Raw genomic sequence first — 11376 nt, forward strand, 5'->3', positions numbered from 1 at the left:
TGGTAAGGGTTTAATTACAATTTGCCTATGTTTTTTTTTCTTTTCCAATTTTTAAGTCTATATAACAAGTATAATTGGTTTCATTACATTTAAAACAGGTCTGTCATCTGTGATCTTTTCACTGCAGACTACATTAAGCCAGAATTTCTTTTATAATAAAATAATTATTAATATTATTATTACACAACATCATTGTGTTTAAATTGCAAGGCACAGAGAAAGCTTCAGGATGTTAAAAGAAACAAAAAAAGATTCCCATTCCCACCAACAGTGTATGAGGGTTCCTTTTTCTCCACAGCCTCTCTAACGCTTGTTACTATTTGTCTTGCTGATGATAGCCAGTCTAAAAAGACTCAAATTAAAAAAAAAAAAAAAAAGAGAAGTATTCCAGGTGCTTGTCCACATTTACTTTGCTGCTCTCATGATGGGTGGCTTTGAGTGTGGGGTGGAAGGGTAGGGTCACCACTCCCACCTGTCATCGGGCCTCCTGCTCTTCACAGAGCATGGAAGAGGCTGTACTTGGCCTTTCCTTCCTGGAGACCTGGAGTCCCCCTCTTTCTTCTTCATCAATCTCACTGAGCAGGGGACCACTCACCTGAAGACGGCCTCGCTAAATGTCCAGGTTCAGTTCACGCCTCTCAGACATTTATAGACACTCCAGGCCAGAGACTTCACCCTCAGCCGAGAGCAGCACACAGACCTCAGTGCCCCGTGATTCTGACCCCTGGGGAAATCAGGGCCCATGGTCACTTCTCCAGGGTGTGAGGAGCCTCCTGGGTCCCACACACCCTCACCAGATTCCCTCCTCTGTCTCGGTGACTCCCCAGCGGTCCAGCAGCCATGTTCTTTTTGCACATCTCGTATCAATACCTGTGCAGGCCAAGACCTGGGGCCTCAGCCTGAGTCTCAGAGGGATGGAGATAGCACAATGTCAGGAGCTTCCATGAGGCCAAGGAACAGGAGCCTCCTTCTTGTTCCTCCTCTCCCAGCCCAGCTGATATAGTGATGGTTAATTCATTCCTGAATGTAGAGATTTAGATCTATGTTTTATGTTTACATCTGGAGAATTTTACATGAATGTATTTATTTACTACTGATTTCCTTTTACATATTTTATATAAATAAAACACATCCATAGAAAAGCATACCAAGCAAGTTAGAAGTTAATGAATTATTATGCACGGTCACTTCAGTGACTCTAAGCAAGTCACGCCATCTCTCCCAAAAGCCTCACATGTGGACTGCACCTGGGGCACAGCCCTAGGTCTGACACCTTGGCTCAGAAAAGACAGAAATGAAGAGCCTTTCCTGACCTCCACTCAGGTGTTATTCCTTAGATGCACACAAGATGGCAGCAGACAATAACTTTTCCAGGTGACATGCAAACAGGTATTCTTAAAACGCACAGGAGATGGCAGCAGAAAAGAACGTTTCCTTGCTCATTGTGAGAATCCGGGCCCCTGGGACAAAGCTCACTGAGAAATAGTTCCAGGCCCTTCACAGGCCTCATCTCACCCACTGCTCCCATTTTCCAGATGTGGCAGAGACCATCACTAACTCCATTTCACAGATAGTTAAAATGAAGACTGATTCTAACTAACACAGTTCTGAGCCCAGAACCGAGGCCCAAATGGGCCAACATGGGCCAGTAAGCTTGCACACATGGGGTTCTGGACAAACAGAGTGACCCAAACAGTCCTTGCAGCGTTGGGTAGAATCTTGGTCATTTTACTGAGGAAAATCTGCAACACCCGGGCGCGAAATAAGTCCCACCCAGCACCCAGGTGAGAAATAAGTCCCACTCGCCGCACCGGCTAGAAATATGTCCCACCCAACACACTGGCACAAAATGTCACACCCACCATCCACCCATGTGTCTTTGTTGTCCAATAACTACCGTCTCACCTTCCTTTTTGCTGAAAGATCACTATGTGCTTACTCATTGCTTATCCGTAAATTTATGACACCTCGCCATAACATATTCACTGGATGAATGTTGATTTCTTCGACACTTGAGAAATAGTTATCGAATGCCAAGTATGAGCCAGCCACGATTATTAGGCACAGAGAATACATCGGTAACTGACATTCCTTGTGATGAAGTCACTGAGTCAGGGGAACACATAATCAACGACATAGATACTGATTTTTTTAAAGGTGACAAGTACTATGGAAAAAATAAAAATAACAAGGTTAAGGGGATTGGCAGTGCCAATGGAGTAGCTCCCACTTTAAACAGAGCAGTGTCTTAAACTGGCTGTAACAATTACAGTGTGTTTACACATTAAGTGTGGGCTTGAAAAACAAATGTATTGTCTCACAGTTGTAGCAGCTACATGCCCAAAATCAAGGTACTGGTACCATTGGTTCCTTCTGAGGCTGTGAGCGAAAGATGTGTCACAGGCCTGTCTCCTGACTCATATGCCTGTCTTCCATCTGTGTCTTCACATCATCTTTATGTGTGTCTGTGTCCACATTCCCCCTTTAGAGAAAAAATAAGGATCACAGCGATATTGGATTGGTGATCTCTCTAATGACCTCACTTTAACTTGATGACCTCTGTAAAGACCCTTTCTCCAAAAAATTCCACATTCTGGTCCTGGGGGACATAACTTCAAAGATGAGTTTTGGGAGGAATACTTAGTAATCCTTCAAAAAGTAACCTCAAATTTAGTACTTACCACATGCCCTTATGTCAGTGTCTTTCTAGGAATTTTATTTTCTGACATTTTTCATTCCCCTGAAGGGAGTTCCTGCAAACAATAATATTACCTGGGGTCGGTCATGTCAGTGCATCCATACCTACGAGCTCCTCTAACTGAGTACAAGATCGGGGCTCACTGTTCTTCACTAACTATAATGTTCCATTGTCTTCTTGTACCAATTAGTACAAGAAGGTGGGTGAGATTCTAATTTTATTTCCCTTAAAGATCTCTGGCTTTTTTCCCGCTAGATGACCAATGCACTTTTCTGTCTTGAAGCTCAATAATTCCAGGAGCATATGCCCCGTCATCAGTAAGCCCAAGTCTCCGTTTCCTGCTCCAGTTTCTGTCTGTGTGTGCACATACACACACGCACACTTTGTTTTCAGGCAGAGACCATTAAAATTCTCCCTTTAGAACGATAGCGTATGACTTTCTTCCCACCTCTGCCCAATTGGGTAATCCCTAGAAAAACTATGGCACCGTGCATATTAATGCAGGTTTTACACCTCATTAGTGACCCGTTACCATCCATTTTAGTTTTTAGTTCTACAAATTAGCACTGAAGCAGCAATGATTTGGACTATAGCCTTTCACACTGTGAAGGGAATCCACTTTGTTTGAAATATGGAACACTTTCATCTTTATCCTAAAATTGTCACTTGTTCCAAATTTTGGGGTCTGATGCGTACCTTGCTGTAGCAAGTGTTCATGGCTACATTGTAAGATTGTGATTAGGTATTGAATTAAGAGATAAAACACAGCTTGACTCCTAGAGTTTTGAGTTAAGTAAAATTCATTTAGAAACGCATTGGTTATATATATTCACCCAACCCACTGGTAAAATATAGTGATTGGTTTTTCTGAATTACTCTGTCAATAGCCACTCTTGAAAACACAGAATTTCAGGAAACTGTTCAGAGAATTGGCAGAGATGGAGACATGAATAAGTATATAGATTTAGTTGCATGCAGAGAAAAATAAGTAATATGCATAAAGAATGAGGCAAGGATTTATATAATTTGATAATTATACGCTTAGACAGAAATATGATTTTAAAACTGAGTTTCTATTACTTCTGCTTTTTATGTGGAACTGATCTCAAGCTGTTCTTTCTAGAAAGTCTGGAGTCTCAGGAATAGTGAAAATGGTTGGGAGTGATCTATCAAACATGAATAGAACCAATTGTGATTCTCAACATGTTGGCCCTGTTCGTGTTCACCCTGTAATTTTCACTATCAACTATATTTAGGTGGGCAGATCATTTTTCTCATGTAACCTGTTTCCATGGCATGCATACTAATGAGGGGATTCAGTGTTTGAAACCAAACATGCACTCTTAAATGCCATATGTGTCCATGTAAACACACACTAGTCTAGAAAGCAGCAGTTGGGCCCCTGTAGTAGTGTAGACAGTGTTCTCCCTGAAAGTTCTAAGATGACGGGTCACCATGGTAACGTGATGATGCCCAACTTCCTTCCCTTCCAACTGTCACTCTGTGTACTGAGAGGAAAGAGGTGAGACCTTCTTAGGCTCTCACACCTCAGATCCTAGCGATGGGAAATCTCAACTGCTGTGGAGGTACGTTCCCACTGATCGCCTGAATGCTGCTCCTTCAGCAGGCTGGTCACCTTTTACTGAAAATATTTTCCTCATTTTTTAAGTCCTTTCCACTGTAAGGGACTGTTAGCATAAGGACTGCCGCTTTACGGTTAAGATAGGGTTAACAGCCCTGGCAGCCCTGGGCTCAAGAACTGTTACTTTAAAGTCAGAGTAAGATTAACAGCCCAACAGCCTTGAGCTTAAAACAACCTAATGGCCTAATTATTAGTTCCAAGATGTGGGCATAGAGACCAGATGTTTTATCTCCTGATATGGAAGCTTTTATTAAAACATATCTATTGTAAACTTCTTGAAGCATAGCACAATCTGCACTCCCTAAGACTTTTGAAAGTACAGAATGTCTTAGTTATGTGAAAATTGACATCCATACTGTACTCCCTAAGACTTTAGTAATTACTAAGCACCTTAGAACTGCTATAAAAACCCTTAGCTTTGTAGGCTAGGGGTCCTTTGTTAAAACCCGCTGCGTCGGGCAGAGACGGGGACCCCAGCTAGCTGGAAATAAACCTCGCTGTGTGACTTGCATTGTCGTGTGTGTCTCTGTCTTTCTGAGGGGTGAAAGATTCCCGGACTTAACATTTGGGGGCTCGTCCGGGATTCCCCCCCCTCTCAGAGAAACAGACAACTCCCGATACCGAGGTTTATAGAGGGAACCGCGGTAAGAGGTTTGGCCACCTCTGACTGGAGGAAGTCTGAAACAGGGCTCCCCAGTCTTAATCAGGGAGGGCTGAAACAAGTCCTCGGCCAGAGGCTGAAACAGGTCTCTGCTTGGTCTGGTTTGTGTTTGGTCTGGTTTTTTTTGAGAATTCTCACGGGAAGGAAGGAGCGGGTTACAACCCTGGAGGCTCCAACTCTGGAAGTCGTGGGAGACGTCCCCGACGAGAAGGTGGCACAACGACGTCCGCAGTGGACGCCGTTCGGACGGGCCTGGGGTAAAGATCCTGAGTATGGTGTGATTGAAACGGCGCCTGTGGATGTAGTGTGGTTGACCGGCCGGTGGGTGTTGAAAAGTCCTGTGCGAAGTTGTGTATTTTCTGGCATTGTGTTTTCGGTCCTTTCTTTTGTCTTTTCCTGGTTTCTCTTTATAACCATTATGGGACAGGCTCAAGTAACACCCAAGACTCTGTTCCTGAACCATTTTCCTGACATCTGCGCCAAAGCTCGTGATTATGGCGTGGAAGTGAAAAAAGGTAAGTTTAACACCTTCTGCTCTGCAGAGTGGCCTACTTTTAATGTGGGCTGGCCCCCCCAGGGGACTTTTTCTCTAGACATCATTAAGAAGGTCCGGGAGATTGTTAATCGGCGCCACCCGGACCAATATCCCTATATTCTAGTATAGCAAGCCTTAGTGGAAAGTCCTCCCTCCTGGCTGAAACCCTTTGTCCCCAATAAGCCGGAAGATCCCCCCAAGGTCCTAACTGTTTCAGAACCCTCCTGCCAGCCGGCGGGGCCCACGGCTAGCCCGAAACCCCCGGAGAAGCCGGCCCCAAAACCCACCCTACAGGAAGGGTCAAGCATATATCCCTCTTTGATAGATCTAAATTTTGAAGAGAACTCCCCCCCTTACGCGCCAGCGCCACTCCAGCCTGAGGCTGCCGCCGCTTCTGAGCTTCCTCATTCAACGGCTCCCTCTACCCCGGCTCCCCCTGCCCTAGTCCAAGGACCGGCAAAGGGATTGAAGTCCTGTAGACACCGGGAAGAAACTCCAGAGGAGGAGCCCTCCTCCTCCACCTCCGCGGGGGCGCCAATTCTCCCCGTGTGAGCCCTAGGAGGGACTGGCCCAGGTGGGCAGCGTGCATACCAGTATTGGCCCTTTTCAAGCAGTGATCTGTACAACTGGAAGGCCCAAAACCCTTCTTTTTCTGAGGACCCGAAAGGTTTAACTGACCTGTTTGAGTCTGTCATGCACACACACAGTCCCACTTGGGATGATTGCCAGCAGCTTCTTATGACTTTATTCACCACTGAAGAGCACGAGCGGATCCTCACTGAGGCCAGAAAGAATGTCCCCGGCGACAATGGACGGCCAACAACTCTACCGAACCTGATTAATGAGCGCTTTCCCTTGAACAGACTGGAGTGGGATTATGCTAATGCAAAAGGTAGAGAGCGTCTCCGAGTTTACCGCCAGACTCTAACGGCAGGTCTCCGAGCGGCGGCACGCCGCCCCACCAATCTAGCCAAGGTAAAAGCTATAATGCAAGGGGAAAATAAAAGCCCGGCTGTGTTTTTGGAGCGCCTCTATGATGCTTATAGGCAGTACACCCCATTGGATCCCCTAGCAGAGGAGAACCAGTCGGCTATAATTATGTCCTTTATAAACCAGGCCGCCCCAGATATAAAAAAGAAATTATATAAACAGGAGGGACTAAGAGAGATGTCTATTCGGGATTTAATGAAAGTAGCAGAAAGAGTCTTCAACACTCGAGAGACTCCCGAAGAAAGGGAAAATAGAATTAGGAAAGAAAATCAGGAATTGCAGGAACGAATCAGGAAGGAAAACAGAGAACATCAGAGTAGAGAGAATAGGAGGCAGCAGAGGGAGATGGCCAAGATCTTGTTGGCAGGCATACAAGGTACTGTCAGGGAAAGACCAAATCTGGCCGGGCCAGCCCGACCGTGGAGGCCGCGTCCCCAACTGGATAGGAGACAATGTGCCTACTGTAGAGAGTATGGACATTGGAAGAGGGAATGCCCCAAGCGCCAGGGCCAAACCGGGCAAGACGCACGAATTCTGCTGGCAGGGATGGACAATGATTAGAGGGGACAGGACTCGGATCCCCTCCCCGAGTCTTGGGTAACTGCATATGTAGAGGGGAAGCCAATTAGATTCATGGTAGATACAGGAGCTCAGTACTCAGTTTTGAACAAGCATACAGAGCCCTTGTCTCAGAAAACCAGTTTGGTGCAGGGGGCAACTGGGTCTAAAGCTTATCGGTGGACCAATAGGCGCCAAGTGGACTTAGGCCGCCACCAAGTTACCCACTCCTTCCTGGTTATCCCTGAATGCCCAGCCCCCTTATTAGGGCGCGATCTCCTGACTAAAGTCAAAGCCCAAATCCATTTTGAGCCGGATAGCATCAAAGTATTAGATGACCAAGGACAGCCCCTCCATATTTTAACACTGTCTCTTGTGGATGAACATCGCCTGTTTGCCCTGCAAGACAGACCCTCCAACCTTCCCCCTTCTGGATGGCCCCATGAGATGGACTATTGTGTTAAAACGTACCCTCAGGCGTGGGCAGAAATAGTGGGTGTAAGTCGAGTGGTCTGCCAAGCACCAGTAGTAGTTGAACTTAAAGCCTCGGCTCAGCCTGTCCGGATCCGCCAGTACCCCATGTCCTCTGAAGCGCGAAAAGGGATTGCCCCACACATTAACCGTCTCCTGGAAGCTGGAATACTAAAATCTTGCCATTCTGCTTGGAACACCCCACTCCTCCCCATTAAGAAGCCAGGGGGGAACGATTATAGGCCAGTCCAGGACTTGAGGGAAGTGAATAAGAGGGTTGAAGACATCCACCCCACAGTCCCTAACCCATATACCTTACTAAGTCATTTACCCCCTTCACATATTTGGTATTCTACCTTAGACCTAAAGGATGCATTTTTTAGCATAGCCCTGGCACCTAGCAGCCAACACATTTTTGCCTTCGAATGGCATGATGCCAATTCAGGAACCCCCGGGCAGCTGACCTGGACTAGACTACCGCAAGGCTTCAAGAACTCTCCAACTCTGTTTAATAAAGCCCTAAATTAAGATTTGGACTCGTTTCGCCAGAGCCATACTTCAGTTACGCTCCTGCAGTATGTAGATGATTTGCTCCTGGCAGCCCCATCTGAAGCTGAATGCCGGCAAGCCACTGGAGACCTCCTCCAAAAGCTGGGGCAGCTAAGCTATCGGGCCAGTGCAAAGAAGGCCCAAATATGCAAGCAAACAGTCATCTATCTGGGATATAAGCTGCAAGAAAGAACTAGGTGGCTGACAGAGGCCATTAAAGAAACTATTCTTAGACTTCCAGTCCCGACCTCAGCCCGAGAGGTCCGTAAGTTTCGAGGGACGACAGGCTACTGCCGGCTGTGGATTCTGGGGTATGCTGAAATAGCGAAGCCTCTGTATGATGCAATCAAGGACAAGGTCCCTTGGGCCTGGGGGGCAGACCAACAGAAGGCATATGAAAAACTCAAGGTCGCCCTCTTAAGAGCCCCGGCCCTAGCAATGCCAGACCCCCTGAAGCCCTTCACTCTTTTCGTTGATGAGAGAAAGGGAATAGCAAAAGGGGTACTGATGCAGCGCCTGGGGCCTTGGAAATGTCCGGTTGCCTATTTATCTAAGAAGTTAGATCCAGTTGCAGCAGGATGGCCCCCATGCTTAAGGATTATCGCGGCGGTAGCCCTAATGGTGAAGGATGCAGATAAACTCACTTTTGGGCAGCATCTGAAGGTGGTGACCCCCCATGCCATAGAGGGGGTCCTGAAATGTCCCCCTGGTAAGTGGATGACCAATGCCCGCCTAACCCATTACCAAAGACTCTTGCTAGACGCACCCCGGATCGTCTTCGCTGAACCCACCACTTTGAATCCAGCCACCCTGCTGCCGACCCCGGATCTGAAGGCTCCTCTGCATGATTGCCAAGAGATCATGGCAGAAATCACCCAAGTGCGCCCCGACCTCCAGGACACCGCTTTACCTAACAGTGAGTTGATATGGTACACTGATGGAAGCAGCTTCAATATAGAAGGTGTGCGGAAGGCGGGCGCAGCGGTGGTAGACCAAAGTGGGAACATTATTTGGAGTGCCTCGCTTTCCCCGGGGACCTCAGCCCAGAAGGCTGAACTGATTGCCCTGGCGGAAGCGCTAAAACGGGCCAAAGGGAAGCGAATGACTGTCTACACCGATAGCCGCTACGCGTTTAGCACTATTCATGTGCATGGCTCCATCTACCGGGAGAAGAGCTTTGTTACAGCAGAAGGGAAAGTTTTGCACAATCTTCCTGAGATACAGAGACTGCTGATGGCCGTGCAAATGCCCCGGGCAATTGCAGTCGTCCACGTCCCCGGGCACCAGACTGCACGGACTCCAGAAGCTGAAAGAAACAGGCGAACAGATAAAGCTGCCAAGATGGCGGCAATGGCTACACCAGCATCAGCTTTAGCCCTCAACCTGCCCACACCCGAGCTCCCGCGCCTGCCACCGCGACCTGACTACACTCCGGAAGACCTGCACTGGATCCAGAGCCACCACTGTCCAGAGTCTGATCAGCAAGGGTGGCATCGGGATACAGAAGGAAGATTGATACTGCCGGCACACCTAGGACTGTTTCTTCTTTCCAACCTGCACCAAGCCACCCACTTGGGGAAAAGGAAATTGCTGTCAATTCTCGAGTCTGCCCGCCTCCGGTTTCCCCGACAAGCAGCTCAGATCCAAAAGATCGTAGATCGGTGCATTGGGTGCCAGGCTATGAAACCCAGTAGAAAAGCACCCCAACATACAGGTACAAGGATACGGGGAAAGGTGCCAGGACGGAGTTGGGAAATGGATTTCACTGAGGTAAAGCCGGGGAAGTTTGGGTATAAGTACTTACTAGTAATGGTTGACACATTTTCAGGCTGGGTGGAAGCCTTCCCCACGAAACGGGAAACTTCCCAAGTTGTTGCTAAAGTGTTATTAGAAAAAAGTTTTCCCAGATATGGGGTCCCCAAAGTTTTAAGCTCAGATAACGGCCCAGCTTTCATCAGTAAAGTCCTACAAGGGCTAGCCCGAGCTATGGGGACCAATTGGAAGTTACATTCTGAATATAATCCCCAGAGCTCAGGGCAAGTAGAGAGAATGAATCGGACTTTAAAGGAGACCTTATCCAAACTGGCCATCGAGACTGGTGGGGACTGGGTGACCCTCTTACCTTATGCCATTTTCCGGGTCCAGAACTCACCATATGTACATGGTCTGACACCTTTCAAAATTCTATACGGGGCACCACCCCCCATTATTTCCCGGACTTTCTCAGATCTGGATCCCAATGCGGCCCCAAGTTATCTGGCCAGTTTAAAAGCCCTGCAAGGGGTCCAGCATGAGATATGGCCTCTAATGCGTTCTCTGTATGAAGTTAAAGACGCACCAAACCCGGAACATGGCATCGTTCCGGGAGATTGGGTATGGGTAAAGAGACACAGGTCCCGAACACTGGAGGAAAGATGAAAAGGTCCTTATGTGGTTATTCTGGTTACCCCCACTGCTTTGAAAGTTGACGGCATCTGGCCTTGGGTCCATCACTCTCACGTGCACCGAGCCAACCAGCTGGAGCAGACACAAGCTAAGGAATGGACTGCGTGGCAGCACCCTAATAACCCTCTAAAGCTGCAACTCTTTAGGCCTCAAAGAAGCGTCAAGCCCCCTGTATCCGCCGACGATGGAGCAGCTGCTAGTCCTGCTTCTACTCAACATCTGGGAAAAAAGCCACGCGGGGATCAACCCACACCAACCCCATAAGCTGACCTGGACCCTAACGGACGGACAGACCCAAACTACCCTTAATAGCACTACCCATACTGCCCCAGTCAATACTTGGTGGCCAGATTTGTTTTTTGACCTGCGTGACATTTTTGGCCTTAAACGTGGATGGCAGTATGACTACTTAGTCAGGTCCAAGCGGGCCTTAATCGACACCTATCAAGGACATAGTGCACAAGGGTTTTGGGCTTGTCCGGGGAACCTCAGAAACAATTGGAAAGCCTGTGGCGGCCCAGACCGCTACTATTGTGGTAGCTGGAGTTGTGTCACCTCCTATGACAGGCCTCGACAGTGGGACGTGGGGAATAAAGATCTTGTCAAATTCTCCTTTAGGGACCCCCACAACCAAGTACCCCAGGTATGTGTCCAATTTAACCAAGACACGGCACAGAAAGAGCGTGGTTTGTTGTCAGGATTAACTTGGGGGTTTCAATTAGATATGTGTCGGTTGGCATGGATGAGCCCCCACCCCGGCGGTCTTCTGACTATTCGACTGTCAATCGAAACAATTAGCACTCAGGTAGGTCCAAATAAAGTACTGG

General features: G+C 47.7%; 1 protein-coding gene across 1 annotated transcript; it reads left to right on the forward strand.

Moving 5' to 3' along the window:
* The first annotated feature begins 4140 nt into the window (after nucleotides 1-4140).
* LOC141573042 (uncharacterized) lies at nucleotides 4141-10522 on the forward strand. Its single transcript, XM_088797607.1, is given in 4 exon segments — nucleotides 4141-4220; nucleotides 5131-5302; nucleotides 5429-5516; nucleotides 6096-10522. Coding segments are annotated over 4 exon segments (4767 nt in total).
* The last annotated feature ends 854 nt before the right edge of the window (nucleotides 10523-11376 follow it).

This window comes from Rhinolophus sinicus, chromosome 4 (assembly GCF_057876585.1).
Source record: "Rhinolophus sinicus isolate RSI-liver-muscle chromosome 4, RSI-T2T, whole genome shotgun sequence".
NCBI lineage: Eukaryota > Metazoa > Chordata > Mammalia > Chiroptera > Rhinolophidae > Rhinolophus > Rhinolophus sinicus.